General features: G+C 44.8%; 1 protein-coding gene across 6 annotated transcripts in view; it reads left to right on the top strand.

Moving 5' to 3' along the window:
• CDK12 (cyclin dependent kinase 12) overlaps positions 1–16,073 on the top strand; it is an 87,282-nt gene that overhangs the window by 55,913 nt on the left and 15,296 nt on the right. For 2 of the 6 annotated variants that reach the window (XM_013062545.2, XM_013062547.2), the window contains 3 exons: positions 9,373–9,482; positions 10,019–10,162; positions 13,890–13,989. In XM_013062545.2, the coding sequence (XP_012917999.1) occupies positions 9,373–9,469 (97 nt within the window). In that variant the 3' untranslated portion in view covers positions 9,470–9,482; positions 10,019–10,162; positions 13,890–13,989. Of the gene's footprint in view, positions 1–9,372; positions 9,483–10,018; positions 10,163–13,889; positions 13,994–16,073 lie in introns of all 6 variants that reach the window. The other 4 variants (XM_045070300.1, XM_045070301.1, XM_013062546.2 and 1 more) reach the window with 3 other exon arrangements.

Below are 16,073 nucleotides of genomic sequence, written 5' to 3'. Positions count from 1 at the left end.
TTGCCCTCATGGGCAAACATTGATTAGAGGAAGAACCTTCTAGCCATTTTGGCATTGATGGCTTTTTATACCAGTGTGTCCAATTAGATTTGCTAGGCTCACTGACATGCTATTGAAAAATTCCATTACAGTTCACCTAAACGTTTTGTCTGTTGACTTCTTAGTCCTCAGACATGGGCCTTTGTATTTTAGAATATTTGAATTTGAGGCATTGGGCCCTACTCCCATTTTTGATTGAAGAACTTAAGCCTGGGATTCTTTCAAAGGTATCTATTCAGTGAAAATAACTGGTCTCCCATCAAATATGAATAAAATTCTCTATATTTTAATTACATTCTGGTTATCAGCAGTCATCAATAATGTTTTTCTTTCCCCCTTCCCATCCTTTATTTTTTAATTATGCCAAATATTCTAAATAATATACTTAAGCCTCCATTCCCTCATCCTTACTACTAGGGAAGGGGGTGAGTGTATGTATGGGGGGTGTGTGTGTGTGTGATTCCATCTCACCCCCTACCCCCATTTGGGGAGTGTAGCCTTTACAGTGAAAAAAGTTCAGTAATTTTGACTATTTCTAAAAGCAGAGGAAAAAAGAAATCCTGGAATCTGTGTGGAGGAAGAAAAGGTATTTGTTAATTTTTCAGCTATGTTATCTATAAATGAAGGAAAGTTTTGGCAGAATTTCAACTTGACTGTTAGAAAATTACAAACCCAGATATATTCAAAAGTGGTTTTTGTTTTGTTTTAATTATTGTACCATGGGAGATAAGTCCATTAAATACATTATTTTGAACAGATGAGAAATCTGATGCTGTTGGTGAATGAGAGGCAAAACTGGTTTGACCATGATCATTTTTGTGGTTTTGAAAACAATTTTGTTTGACCCAGTTCCTTAGTTTTTTCTTCAACTGTCCATAGGAATGATAAAAATGACATCAGATATATACTTTTCAAAGCAGGGCAGTAGCACAAATTTGTAAGTAGGACTTTTTGTTAGGTTATGCCATAGACGTCACCCAGCCACTGTGTGTGTGTATGTGTGTGTAATATGCATTTATAGTTACAGTACTAAAATGGTTACCAGCAGGTTTTGAGAGAGAATGCTGCACCAGAAAAGTGTCAGTTGCCACCTCATTCTCCCTGATTTAGGTTCCTGACACTGTATTCCTTCTCTCTCTTGTTTTTGCCCCACATCGGGTGTACCTTGTCTATGTACAGATATTTTGTAATATATTAAATTTTTTTCTTTCAGTTTATAAAAATGGAAAGTGGAGATTGGAAAATTAAATATTTCCTGTTACTATACCACTTTTGCTCCATTGCATTTACTTCTTAACCTGTAGCCTCTGAGCAGATCTAATTGCATGTAAAGGGTTTTTTCCTCCACTTTATCTTAGGAGTTCTTTGTCTCAGAATCTCTGTAGTCTCAAAATATTTTTTTTTAAAAAGTTCTCAGGGTTTGAAGAGGTGCTTCAAAACACAAGGCTAGGAACTAGAGAAGAAAAAAAGTTGGGGAAACTGTAAGGTGATTTTTTTCTTTTTAAGTAGAAATAGTTACACAAATAATGGTGCCAGGCCATTGAAAGAGTTGAGCCTCATGTGCCCTGACTCCTCCTGAAAGGAGAGATAAGTGGGTTTTTAGCTCAACTTGTCATTGAAATTTGTCAATGGAAGTTGGTAAGAGGCTGTTTAGAATAGTCTCTTAAATATAACGACCCCCCACCACTTCTTATGTGACCATGAGTAGGGTAGGCATGGAGATTAGTGTTCCTAGCACTGTTGAGATTTCCTGATGTTTTGCCAATCCAGGAAATGAGTAAAGTTGTTTATAAGGGTAAAATTCCTATTATCTTCAAAATCTTTCCTGTCTCCACCTGAGGAGAGTATTGTTTTCCCATCTCTTTCATGGTTTAGGACACAGAACTAAAATTTCCCTTGTGTATGCTGCAGTCCTGCAAGTTATGACCTAAGTAGGCAGACAGCAAATAAAACCCATTAGAAGACAGGAAGAGGAGCGATAGGTTATCAGGAAGTTGTTGGTGGGGTGAGCAATCATATAAAGTTAAAGGGTACACCAGAACAAGGAAATTAGGAAGATGAATTCAAATACTGGTGATGAGGGTTGCCAATCTGTTTATGAATCCCCAAAGTTTATGATGTTCCCTTGCCTGTGGGCTGTCTTTACCCAGAATGAGAATGGAAAGCTCAAGATTGTTCCAATTCTTGGAATCCTGTGTTCCTGGTTAGCCTCCAGAGAAAAGGAATTTGGTTTTGGTCTTTATTATAATTTCAGATTCATGACTAGGAGTGTGAACTTCAACCTATTAGATAATTTTGTTTGCACTTCATAGCAGTGGCAGTCTTTTTATTTCTGGGCCTAAAGGCTGAGGACCGAACTAACATGGACTTTTTTTCCCCTCTATCACAGCCAAGGCTATTTCTAATTAAAGACCATGCTGTTTCGGTATATACATTTCTTAAGCACTGTCTTTTCCCAGACAGGTATCCTTAACTATAATGGTAAAGTTAATGCCTCAAGGAAGTTAACAGTTAATGTTCTTCATGAGGGGATTTCCTTTGTTATTAAAGATTTCCCCATAGTTTGACTGTGTTTCAGGTATGGAGTTACTTCTCAGTTCACAACTTAGTCATCCTAAAGGGCTAGGTGGAATGGAAGTGGGGAGTTTCTCAAGTGAGTAAATATTCAACCATTCCAGGGGAGAGGTGAAACTGCTAAGTCTTTTGGTTGTCTGGGAGGCAAGGTGAGCATTTCTGGACACGCTGGTTAATTTTACTGTCCAGGTGTGGCATTTCTCATCTATAGGGATACTTTTAATGTTCCTGTAAACTTAAGAATACTCTCAAGTGAACATTTACTTCAAGGTAGGGTTGAAAGACTATGGGGGAAGTATGACACCCAGAGGAATTGTTGGGGGTACTCTACCACTCCTCCCCATGTGCAGCCATCTCCATTTCCTGTCCACCCACTTTTCATTTCCTGTTTTTCACTCACTGCCCACCTTGCATGCATTAGGCCTACCAGAGGTATTGATTGCTTAATCCTACAAGATATTTAGAGTTACTCGTGCTTCCTAGTTTTGAAGGGTAATAGAGGCAACTGAGAAGACAAATGTCTATTCCAGATCCTCAACTTACTGGGCAAGAGGTGAGGGAAGAAGCAAAATAACCATGCTTTCTTATTACTAAGGAGATTTTTAATTTATGTTGTGTGGGGTATAAGAGATTCCTTTACTGGTCTAGGAAGGGCAGGGAGTCTCAACACTTCAATTCATCCTCTTCCCTCATATCCTGAGACATGTTTTTTGGTGATGACATTTCTGAGCTCAGCTGCAGATGGTGTCTGTGGGAAGTAAAGCTTGGTGAGTGAGAAGAGGGCCCTGCTATCCATAAGAAAGCAGATGAGGATTGCTTTGATGCCCTGGTGATTAATCACTAAAGTGCCAAAATGCTTTGGCCACTGAATTGCTCTCCTACCTATTTCAAAAGTTAGTCCAAGGCTGAGAGAAAGGGGCTGATATGAAGTTTGTCTTTAATACTCTCTAGATGGGTGCATGTTAGTGAAACTTACTCAATTTGTAGCCCATAGCCACAGCATACTTCTCTGGAATAAGAGAATATAGCCATAAAACAAGTTCACTTAGACATAGTTTTCCTAGGACTTGGAAATAGATGGATTTTTTAGGTGTTTTGCTCTGGTGTGGTTGTAAACAATAGATAATGTTGATAGTTCCAAAGGAATGAAGGGCATTTTATCCAAGCCAAACCATCTGTACAGAGATGCAGCACAGAGACAACCCCACAAAGGCTACAATGTAACAGAGCTAAGTGAAAAACAAAGCTTGGGTCTTGGAGGATGTTTTTTTCTTTACCTTCAGGAGCCTGTTCTGATGGCATGTCAGGGAGAGGATCTTTTTACCTCCTGCGTCTCAGAACTACAATACATATCTTGTAGGTGAGGTGAGGATTGGCTTGGAGACAGATAACCCTCCTACCAAGGGTAATGCAATGTCGAATGCTTTTGGGCCCTGGAAAAAAGAAGCTGAATTCAAAGACTTAGAGAAAACTTAGGAGTCTGATCCCTTTTATAAATTCAGGAACTTCTGAGTGTGGCCTTATTACCAGTATTTGTATTTTATGTTAGGGAGCCAAAGGCCTCACACAATACAAAGCAATATGAGAAGGAGATGTAAGTAAGGGGAAGAAGGAGATCTGTAGAGCAGTCTGTTAGCTGGGCTGCAGAAAGACACTTAGGGTATACTTGCTTTTGAAAGAAGATATAGAGATATGGGGTGGAAGGAAGAATTATGGTTGGGCTAGTTAAAAGGGATAACTGCCTTAAGTTTCATGGTTCATTTTAGGGAGGCCCCATTAAAGCAACACCTTGAGTAAAGAGTTCCTCTTGATTACAGTAGTGTTACCTTTATGGTTGGAGGATGGGCCTTAGAACCTTAGGTTGGGAGATGTTTTGAAGATGTTTTCACTTTGGGAAGCTTGATTATATCAGGCAAATTACATTTGGGAAATTTTGCCTCCCACTGCTACCTATGTAGTTCAAGAGAATAAGAAATGAGGAAGGAAAAAAAAAAAAAAGGAATGAGGAAGGGATGATATGGATGCATCACTTTTAAAAAGTTACTTGTATTTTTGGAGTTTTAAAACTCCTGAAAGTGGTTTTGTGTATTTTAGGCTAACCTGGAAATCAGGGTTATTCCTCTCTCCTTTTTTTCAGATCCAAGTGAAGGCAGTGTGTAGAAGAGTAAACAAACCAGAATATGTGAATTAGAGTCACAGACTGTTAGAACTACAAAAGGACATTAGTTTGTCTAGTTCAGTGCTGTCTTCAGCCAGTGAACAAATAGGCCCAGAAAGGTTGAGAACCTATGGTTTGGGGAAGAAGGAGGGAGAGAATAGGAACTAATGTTGTCCAGGAACTCATCATGTGTCAGGCACTGTGCTAAATGCTTTACTTTTATTATCTTGATCATCAAGCACCTTGAGGCCAAAGGATGGAAGGAGTAAAAGGAAAATCCCTCTTATTATTCTGAGCAGTAAGTAGGTGATAAAGGGGAGTGGCAGATCACTTTTTCCTGTCTAACTATGTAGGCTTAAACTACAGGAATTGAAGAGTCAGTGTTTGAGAGTGAGGTTAATCTAAGGAAGTACCCACTAAATAGTTGAGACTCATGATTAACTTCTCTGTTTCAGGGTACCTTCCAAAAATGTGATGGTCTGAGGTAGGCTAGAGGCAGAGCTAGTAGAGAACAAGATTACTTTTGGCTTTGGTGTTGATTTGCATTCTAGAAAATCAGTCCACAACCTGAGGATTAGATTAATCTTACAAATAAGGAACAAAAGTGGGGCATCTCATCCTATGGGGTGTTCAAAGAAAATGGTATTCATATCCTAAGAATCAAGGAGATAAATGTCTTTGGTGACTGTGCTTGTTTTTGGGGTTTTGTTTTGTAGCACACTTTGAAGTCATGAAACAATTTATAATTTTGGAAAGACTCAGTGTCAAGTTCAATGTTGATAGGAGCAGGTGGCAGCCTGAACATTGCTATGAAGAATGAGATTTTATTCCTCGTTGTTTGATATGATATCCCAAGTGTTGTACCACAAGGGCTGTTTCGGTAGGGCCCAGTAATGTCATTAGCAGAGTCATGTCCTAAGTGCAGGACAACTTCTGGGGAAGATTAAGGGAGAATCTCAGTTTTTAAAGAAGCTTCTGGATCAAGTGAGTTGGGTCTTATACTTGGGTGAGAAGTAAAGAATCAGTATTTATAAGTCAGCACATTAATGCAGGCTATAAAATAAAATAGTAACCTAGTACAGAAGTAGCCAGAGCCAAGAAATAATTCAGAAAGTTAGAGTTAACCAGAAAAGATTCTTTGAAAGTAAAGAAGATAGGGGAACAGATGAGGTGTTCAGATGAAGAAAACGTACAGAAAAATGTTTATGTGTGTTTTGTGCAGAAGGCTATGAATGAACTACTCAGGATGGTAAAGGAGAAGAATATTAAGAAATAAAGTTGGAGGAGCAGTCTTGTGGGCCTGAATGAGGAGTTCAGATTTGTTAAGCATTAGCAGGAAGCAGAGCATGATGGAATGAATATGATGTTGAGGACTTTCGCAGATGTACTGGGTCAAGGAAGCTATCTTGGTAGGATATTTTTGTTCTTGACCAGATATGGGGCCCTGAGGGCCTGCACTTGAGTGGGACAAAGAGAATGAGAAGAAAAGAAGGGGGTCCATAGGAGTTAGCAAGGCTTGATGATAATTTGGATGTGAGAGATGACCCCAGGACATTAATCCTGTTGATGGTGAGGAGAGCTTGGGAAGAGGTAGCTGCTTTGTTTTTAAGAATTAGGAAGTGTTTACTTCATTAACCAATTGATAGGATACGTCTTTGTTTAGTATTTCAAGGCCTGGGGGGGAGCGGTCAGCACCCCTAGGAAATAGTGAAGTGTGTGGTGTGCGTCCAGATGATCATCTGCACTCTGCCCTGGGCAGGTGGGAGATCCAGGTGAAGGAGAGTTTATTGCTGGAGTGTTCCCGCAGACTTTAAGAATGCTATCCCTCTCCAGATCTAGGAAAGAAAATAGTTTTTTGCCAGTTTCTTCCCCTTTAATGTTTTGAAAATGGGATATGACTAGCCTGTGGCAGCATGTGCCTGTGGATGCACAATTCTCTGGCTTGTTTCTTGGAAGGCCTTTTTCTGTCCCTCCCTGGGGGTCATTTGTATCTCTGGTTCCTGCTCCCAGAGCCATAAAGTGGGAGCCCCCATTTATTAATTGGGTTGGGATTGGGGAGGGGGTCCACGGGGGACTCTTTAGTGCAGCAGGCGGGGGTCTTCCCGAATGAGCCCATTAGCCAGCCCCAATGGCAGCTGAAACGGGGCCGCAGCCAAGTCCTCTCCGTTTCAAAAACCCTCCATCGCCTGCAGCAGATCAGAACAAGGCCTGCGGGAGCCCTTAGCTTCTGATTGCAGCTGTGAGGAAGGACAAAACAATTTATAGGAAGCCAAGTAGCTCCTGTCTCACTATTTCTTCCTTTCTGACTTTGGGGAGGGGTTAAGACTGGGATGTGGTCCCCCCACACACCATAGCTTCTTACAAGGCAGGTATAGGCCTACAGTTGGAGAGAACAGTAGTGAGTGTATTTGTGCTGATGGGACATTTATGTCAGTGCTCTGGATGTATTTACACATGTCCTTGCTTTTTTCTTCCATCCACATGCAGTTGTATTTGATACATGGTCCTCCCTAGGGCAAAGCCAAGCGTGTGCTCAGATAGTCTCAGTTGTATGTTGGGCAGCATGCTTATCACACTCTTTCTCCATACATCTGTCTGCCTTGTTCCTTCTCTGCCTTGTCAAGATTCAGGGTTAGAGTCAGATCACCGTCTTAACATCTCTTCATAATAGAAGGAATTTGGCATTGAAAAGAAGGCCTCCTACTGGGACTCCCTCATTTGTCCCTTTGGTTAAGCCAGCATGAGAAAAGCAGGCATCTCTAGGGGAGCTTCTTTCTGCAGTGGCCCAGAGAGAAGGTGTGAAGGGCAGGAACCCCTCACCTCCTGGTAAAAGGAGGGGTTTCCTTCCTCACAGAATCACAGAGGGCCAGACCTAGAAAGGAACCCTAGAGATCACCTAATTCACTCTTTCAGTGTACAGAGTGGGAAACAGCTTTGGGGAAGGGTAATGTGTTGCCCACTGTCTCATAGTCAGTTGATGGCAGCCAGCCAAGACTGGAGTCCAAGAGACCAGAATCTTAACCTACTTGAGTATAGAGCCCCTGACCTTAAGACTGCCAACTCCCGTGAGCACTGACCTTCCTCAGGAAAGGAAGGTGGGCTGTGAGGTTTGGAGGGGGAAAGGTAGATTTGAAAAACATTAGTAGAAAAACTGAGAAGTTTTATGTGTTTTTACCTCAAAGACTCATCTCTCCATGACCATATTGTACAATTGTAATTTTTATGTAGTCAGGAGCTCTGTTCATTGGGGATGCAAGTGGCAGCCACTGCCAAAGATCTTGATGCCCCCAGAGTTACCCCCAAGTTCCAGGAGCACTTTGCCACCAGCTCTGAGGTTTGGAAAGCAGAAGGAAAAAACCCTCTGAGGCCCAGTCAGGCTCTTTTGCGTTACAATATAACTATAGAAAAGCAAAATCTGAAGGAAGGGAGGAAGAACTTGCCTCACCTTCTAGGAAACTAAGGGGAGTCTCTGAATGAGAGAAGGCATTATGGATCTCTGAGATTAGTGGGAAACGAGTTTGGGGGAGGGACCCCCTACTCCTCTCCCTTACTAAATTTGAGTTGTCTGTTTTTTCTCCTTTGATGAGGCAGAAGGAAGGTGGTGTGGTGCCCCACAGTGACCTAAGCCTTAAATAGTGTGTTTAGTGAACAAGCACAGCAGGTTCTGAAGTTATCTCACTTTGGTACTGACACTATCCCTCTTTGGACCTCTCTTAGAGGTATCCTTTCTAGTGCTTATCTTCTGAGCATATGAGTGTGGGAGCCAGTGATGTGTATAGAGGGAAATGCTAAAGAATCTCTAAGCTGGAATCAGAGTCTTGGAGAGAGAAAGGTACCACTGGGCAGCTTAGAGATAGAGTTATAAGCCTTGGTCAGAGGGGCAGTGGGTCTGCAAAAAGAACATTGTATGCTGATGACAAAGAAACAGATCCTAGTACATAACCTTTACATTTTCTCCATCATTGATAATATTGGGGGAACTTGAACTGGTCTCCATGCAGATTCCTCCCTACATAGGGAGTATGTATGTTAGACTGACTTGTCCAAATTGCATCAAGTCTGCTGTCCCCTCACAAACCTCCTTTCTGTCTGGGATTTTGTCTGTCTGTCTAGGATTTTCTTGTTTGTTTGTTTGTTTTTGCCTCCCAGTCATTCTTGAAGAAGCTGTTTTGGACAAGGCAATGATGATCTGATCTAAAACTAGATGACCTCCTCTTGAGTAACCTTCTTGCATTAACTTTGCATTAACCTTGAACCTTCATCACCCTTTATAATTCTGAGTTTCACAGCTTCTGGTTCTGTTGAATTTCTAATTTATCTCTTAAGTATAGGAATCATTGTTTTTAGTTTATCAGACTGGGAGCTGGTTCCCAGAAGGTATGACTGTTAGAGCAGTTATAATTCTCTCTGGGCGCATACTTAAGGTTCATCTTAATCCTTCCAGGCTTTGTGAATTCAGGTTTGAGGGAATTGGAAGAGTGGTGACCATTACCATCACTGTTACCTACTAAGGCCCTATTTCCTGGGTGAAAGACCAAATTTCTCTTTGGTGTCTAGTCCCTTGTCTCATGTCTAAAGTAACCTGTTATTTTCCTTTACAGGTGGCAGCAGTGGCAGGAAGGATGGCCCTTGAGGAATTTGGTGAAATCCATCAGTCACCTGGCATCTGGAGCTCTTGACGAGTTCAGTCTTTCATAGACTGTATAGCCAGGTAGGGACCTAAGACCAATCAGAGGTTTCAGGTACACTTTTGTAAGGAATTCCCTACCCATTACATACAACTAGTCTCAGGGAAGTTTCTTATTCCCAAGATCTCCAGAAGAGATCTCTGAAAGTTTCTCCAGACTCCAGACTCTGGATATCCAGAAGAGATCCAGAAAGCTTCTCTGACTTTTTATTTGATGCTATTATGGTATCCTACCTTCTCATTAAGTTTCTCCCCCTGGTTAGAGTAGGTGACCCTCTTTATTAATATTGACAGTCATTTCATTCCTCTTCTTTCCTCTTGGCCCACTTTGCTAATGGGTATTCCTCTTTGGTGGGATACTGATGTTGGTTACTCTTAGCCTCTCCTCTACAACACTCGTCCCACTTACCCATCACCATCACCACCACCACCACCACACACACACATACACACAGGCTTGCCTTCTTCCCCAAGAAGCTATTTTCTCTCCCTTTCTGAGTGGGATTGGGCATGCTGTCCCTTCTTACTGCCTCTCATCAACTTTTCTACCTCCTTTCCAGATTTGATGGGAGCTCCCACCTGTCCAGACAATATATAAGACACAAGAAGTAGAGGCCTACAAGCCTGCTTCTCTCCAGCCTCATTGCCCAGAACCAGGCAGGTCATGAGTCTCCAGTGCTCACCCCCACCCTTCTTGCTGCCAGGTAGGTGCTCTTCTGTCTGCCCACTAACCCCAAACAGGGTCGTATTTCTTTCTGGAAGTATTTTTCTCTGTTGTTAAATATCTCCAATAAGGGGAAGACCTTAGTGACTCACCTCTCTGCCTTGTGACTTCCAGTTTTAATCTTTAGCTGGATTAAATATCCACCCCTTTCCAATAGTTCAGAATGATTTCCCCCTTTTAGTGGGTGTGGGAATAAGGGACCAGTAAATATGATATTTCACCCTGGAGTGTAAGGGTCTAATGATGGGCAATACTTCTCTTGGGGTTGAAAGTCTAAAGCCCCAAATATCCATTCTGCCCAGTGGCCTGGCATACTTGGAGAATACCTTGATCTTTCGAGGGAAAGCTGTGTTTATCCGGTGTCTATTCCCAAGGACAAAGATCTCAGGCTCTGAGAATCTGTCTTTATTCATTCGCAGACCTCTCCTGGGAGTAAGAAAGGATTACTATACAGCAGAAACCAACCACCAGGGGCACCTGGGTGGCTCAGTCCATTAAGCATCTGCTTTTGGCTCAGGTCATGATCCCAGGGTGGACCTGGATCAAGGGTAGAATTGAGTCCCACATCAGGCTCGCTGTTTATTGAGGAGTCTGCTTCTCCCTCTGCCTGCTGCTCTGCTTGTCTCTCTCTATGACAAATAAATAAATAAAATCTTTACGAAAAAAGAAAAGAAGCCCATCACCAGGTGATAGTGTCTGGAGTTCAGGTGACATAGTTCATGTGGCATTATCCGGTATCTGTAAAAAGTTGGTAGGGATGCCACAGCCGCTCCCGCCACTGGATGTGACACCAGCTTACCTTTTGCTTTTAGGCCTCCTCTCTCAGCAGCTCCTCTCTTACCCCTACAAGCCAGACGGCACAAGCAGCAGTTCTAATAGGTGCCAGCCCTGGATAATGTACCCCCTCCCTGGTTGACACATACCTGGGATGCAGGATGGATGGGAATGCAGGAGATTTCCCTGGAAGTGGTCGAGTGGTAGTACCTTCATGACTCAGAGATCATCAACATTCATAATTCTGCCCTTCCAGATGTCAGTCTTGGTGTCTGATCCCTCAAAGCCGCAGGGCCACTTGGGCAGCTGCAGTCTTGGTTTCTGCCACACGAGGGTGCTGCTGACCAATTAAAACTCCTGCCCCTTAGCAGACAGGAGTTTGGGTGACAGGGGCACCCTTTCCTCAAGACAGGGATCAGAAACAATCTGAGAGAGCCTGAGAGCCAGGCCCCAAGAAGCCAGAAGAATGATTAATACCACTTTCTCTTCCTTAGAAATGGCCTGAGACCCTGAACAGGCTGCCCTAATGGCCTGACATCTCAGTATGTTTCCAGAGCCTCCAGCTCTGGGCACCAAACATCTTGCATAGGTGCTTTTCTCCCTCAGGGTGTAGTAGGTTTCCGCTGTCTCCAACACCTCGACTGTCTCCCTGCCTCTTAAACAGTCACTTTCTAGTCCAGAGGGTAGGGGTACCTTTGGTTTCCAGAGGAAAAAAATCTCACAATTGTTGGGAGAGAAGTATCTTTCTTAGTGAGAGAGTGTTGGGGAGAGGGCTGAGAATGGGAAAGTTCAGCCTTCTGTGTGCCATCACCTCCCCTGTCACAGACCTGGAGAACTCAAGATGGTCCAGTGGACGTTTGCAGCTTGAGTGGCTGGAGGACACCTCAAAAAAAGGTGTCAGAAAGCCGGTTGGGGAAGGGGATGCCTTGGCCTGTGAGCTTTAAACTGACCCTGTATGGGGCCCTTTTGGGGGTGAGGTATCCCACAATTGATCCTCAGTCTTCATGAAGCCCTTCCAGGCTGAACAGGCTAAGGGAGATGACAGAGGTTCTCCTCCTCCCTCCTACCCCCGTGCCCGAGGGCCCCTCCCCAGGAGGACAGCTTGATTAAACAGTCGGTGCTGCTGGAATTACTGCACAGCTGGCGCTCCCCCCAGCACCCCGAGCAGAGCAGCAGCGCAGATTAAAATCTCCAATTAGCGTTAAAGTGAAGTGAGGAGGTACTGAGGCTGCCAAGGAGGCCAGGCGGGGGCCCTGGGTCGGCAGACACCCCCACTGGTGCCTGGGTTCTGAGCTCCACCCCCCCAGTCATCCCTTCTTTCCTAGCTCCTCTCGCAATAGCTCTCAGTGCCCACTAGCTTTGCATTGCTTGGGGCCACAGGACTTTCTGGGGGGGCAGAGGGTGGAGCAGATGCCTTACCTGACAAAATGCTGGGGACACTGTAAGTGTGAAGGAAAATGAGCGATCAGTGCTTGTCAGGGGAGACACCCTGCTCACAGCGTGCCAAGCAGCCAGGTTGAGGTGACTTCACACGCCTGCCACTGCTATTTGCCTAGAGAAAGGGCAAACAGGGCAGGTCCTCCAGACCCAGACCGTCTTACCTCTAAGGTGCTGGGTGTTGTGGTGCCCACACAAACATCCATCCTTGTATACTTTATACTATATGACCCATCTGCTCCCACCCAAATTATGGCTCTGTTCTTCCTCATTCCCTCTGTTAGACTCAGCTTTCTTATAGGTAGGGGTAGGCACAGCCTAGCTTGAGAGCATCGCCATGCCCTGCCACCTGGGTCCCAGCTGGCTTCTCATTGCCTTCTTTGCAGTTTGGGGAAGAGCAGGGATATGCCAAGAATGGAGGCCTCAGACTCTCCCAACCTCCAAACATCATACCCTGTCCTAAGGGCCCTCTACCATTTACACTTCTGCCCTTCACTTACCAAGCCCAGAAGGAGGGCAGCACAGCAGCCACACCCTCTGACTTCCCTCTGCCCCTTTAAGGGAAATGGAGGTGGGTACCCAGCTGACTGAACCTACTCACACCTCCAGAAATTAGACACCAGGGCACAGTGCCACCCTCCCAGGCTGGCACATGCTACCCTGGCAGAGGTTCAAATAACACCACCCCCCTTCATCCTCCCACCCCGATGTCTTCCTCTTCTCTCTCCCTCTTTCTTCCTCTCTCTCTCTCTCTTTTTTTTTCTCAGCTCAAAGCACAGCTGAGCCTTAAAAGGAAGGGGGGAGACCAAGCTGGGGCGGGGGGGGTGGAGAGCTCCAATAGCACGTTTTCACCTGCCATTTAATTGGATGTATTTTTAATTAATGGGACCTCAGGGACCAACATGAGACAATCTGATCTCTGAATAGGGACAGGGGAGGGATTGGGTTAGGGAGGAGGATTGGGCCACTGGGTGCGGTTACTGGGAACCCAGGCCCATCAATCACTGGCCACTTTGCGCTCTGGCATGGGGAATAGTGAGGTGGAGGAGGAGGGGTGGTGCTGGGGTTAGTTGCCAGGATTTCCCCCCAACTGCCAGGATTTCCAAAAAAGGATAGAACTATACTAGTTGACTTGGGTCTGAGGCCCAAAATTGCAGCCAGGATATTAGGTAAGGCAATTTTCTTGCTCTTAGGATTTTGTCCAGTTGGGCCTGTCCCTGTGAATGATGTAAAACTGAAAGGAAAGTAGGGACAGAGTTTTGAGGTCCTTGAAGAGAGAGGGCATGAGCTAGGGACCATAGAACCAGAGACTGTATGCGAGGAAGGAGGAGGGCAGGGTTTAACGATATTTCTGAATGTTCAGACATAGGAGAAGTGCCCTGGAGGTTATATGAAAAGCATGTAAGGCCTGATGCCTTTGGGGTGTGACTCATAGAAGCTTACTGCTGCAAGGGAGAGAACTTGGAGTTCATCTTGCCGAACACTTCACTTTACAGATGTGGAAATGGAGACCCAGAGAGGAAAAATCATTTGAATCCTGTCCTGGAGTTGCTTTGTGTTCCTGGCTTCAGAGAGTTCCTGGGAACCCAAGGAAAGGTAGGTAGGTAGGTAGGTAGGGCTTGGGGAGGGAAGTCAAGGGAAGAGGATTGGCAGGATTATTACTGGAGTCTCATATCTCTGGCCTCCAAGACAGAAGCAAGTAAGGGGAGTCGGGCAGATGCATTGTTGAAGGAACATTTCCCTCATACACCTAGTTCCAGAGGTCATCTCATCTGTTCCCCTGCTTCCAAGTAGACAGATCCCTGAGATCCCCCCACTCTCATGGGATTTTACTATACTCTGTAAAGTCCACAATGTATCAACTACCCTAGTTCCTTAACTAGGAAATAAGTTTCGCAAAAGTGACTAAATACTGAGCTCCTTTGAGATCTTATTACAGGTTTCCCTGTCACAGTATAAACTGCTAGAAAAAATTATGCCAAAGAGTGGTCTTACACCTCTTGTCCCATGTCTAGGCCCTAAACAGAGAGGGTTAAAATTCAAGGCTCTGAAGGCTGAGTCAGAAATGCCTCTGTATTCATGCGGTGCCATGGCCCCAGAGTACTTAGTCAAGCCCTATCTGACTTTGTGCAGTGTTGGTGCACAATGGAGAGGAAGGAGTGTTTCCAGCTGTCCACATCCCCACTCACTGTTCAGACACTAGGGTTAAGGAGGGAAAGAATGAAGGAGAAAAGGGGCTTTCCCACCGGGTTGCCAAAGGTGGCATTTCCTGGCATTTTTTTCCTTCCTTAAGAAATTCAAGATTCTTTGTTCTGTGCTTCATGAGACTAAGCTGGAGTCAGGCAAGGGTGGGCACAGAGCATGGAAAGCAGTGTGGATAGAAACTTCATCACACTTTCCAAGCCATCACACCTTTCCCCTAATCCCAGAATTATCTTCTTTCTTAGTATCCCATTTTTTAAAAAAATATTTTATGTATTTATTTGACAGACTGAGATCACAAGTAGGCCGAGAGACAGGCAGAGACAGAGGAAAAGAAGCAGGCTCCCCGCTGGGCAGAGAGCCCCATGCGGGGCTCCATCCCAGGACCCTGGGATCATTACCTGAGCCGAAGGTAGAGGCTTTAACCCACTGAGCCACCCAGGTGCCCCAGTATCCCATTTTTTAAAAAAGATTTTATTTATTTATTTGACAGACAGCGATCACAAGTAGGCAGAGAGAGATGGAGAAGCAGGCTTCCCGCTGAGCAGAGAGACTGATGCGGGACTCGATCCCAGGACCCTGGGATCATGACGCGAGCCAAAGGCAGAGGCTTTAACCCACGAGCCACCCAGGCACCCCTAGTATCCCATTTTATATCCCCAAAGTCCCTGAGGAAAAGCAGGATGTGCCTCTATAAGTGACCCACATTCACCCTGCCTTACGTTTAGACCTTCAGGATCATCTCCTTGCCTTCTCTACAAACAATAAATGAGAAGGACCCCTCACATCCCCTCAAGACAGTCTGGAAAGAATCCATCTGCCTCTTCCCCTGCTTCCAAGGGCCTATAGTAGTTGGATCTGGGAGGAGAACTGTGCCAGGAAATTGAAAAGGAAGATTCTCTTGTCTGGGAAGGTCCAGGAGGAGCCTGAAAAGGGGGAGAATATGGAGAGGGGAAATTTGGGAGCTGAGGCCTGTAGTCCCATCTGTGGGGCTGGCTGCCTAACCCAGGGTAGGCCGTTCATACTGACTATTATTCACAGGATTTATTAGAGGCTCTTGTTTACAGAGCTACTGTTTCTCCTTTGAAATACAGAGCAGGAGCAGTGGAGAAGAACAGCAAAGAAGAAGGGGAGAGGGTGTCAGGCTTTCGGTAGGCCCTTTCTTACCCCTTTTCCACCCCTGCTCCATCCCTGCTCCAATATTGGAGGGTCCAAAAGGCCCTTAAAGCATTTGATCTAGATCCTGGATGTTTCTCTAAGGAACAGGGCTTCTCTCCCCAAAGTCCCACTGGCCCTGCCTCACAATCCCAAGGTTTAGGCAAGATGCCAGATCTACAGCCCTGGAATCAGAGCCTGGAGCCTGGAGTCTAGAAAGATTGCTGAGCCTTTGCTGGGAAAGAGGAACAGACTTGAAGTAAGTGGGAGGCAGAGGTAGCAGCACCCAGAATGCCCTGCACTTTGGAGAAAAAGGAGCTCTA

Source organism: Mustela putorius, unplaced genomic scaffold (assembly GCF_011764305.1).
Source record: "Mustela putorius furo isolate JIRA1106 unplaced genomic scaffold, ASM1176430v1.1 tig00003962_pilon_pilon_pilon, whole genome shotgun sequence".
In the NCBI taxonomy this organism is placed as follows: Eukaryota; Metazoa; Chordata; class Mammalia; order Carnivora; family Mustelidae; genus Mustela; species Mustela putorius.
This window is presented reverse-complemented; position numbering and strand designations above follow the sequence as displayed.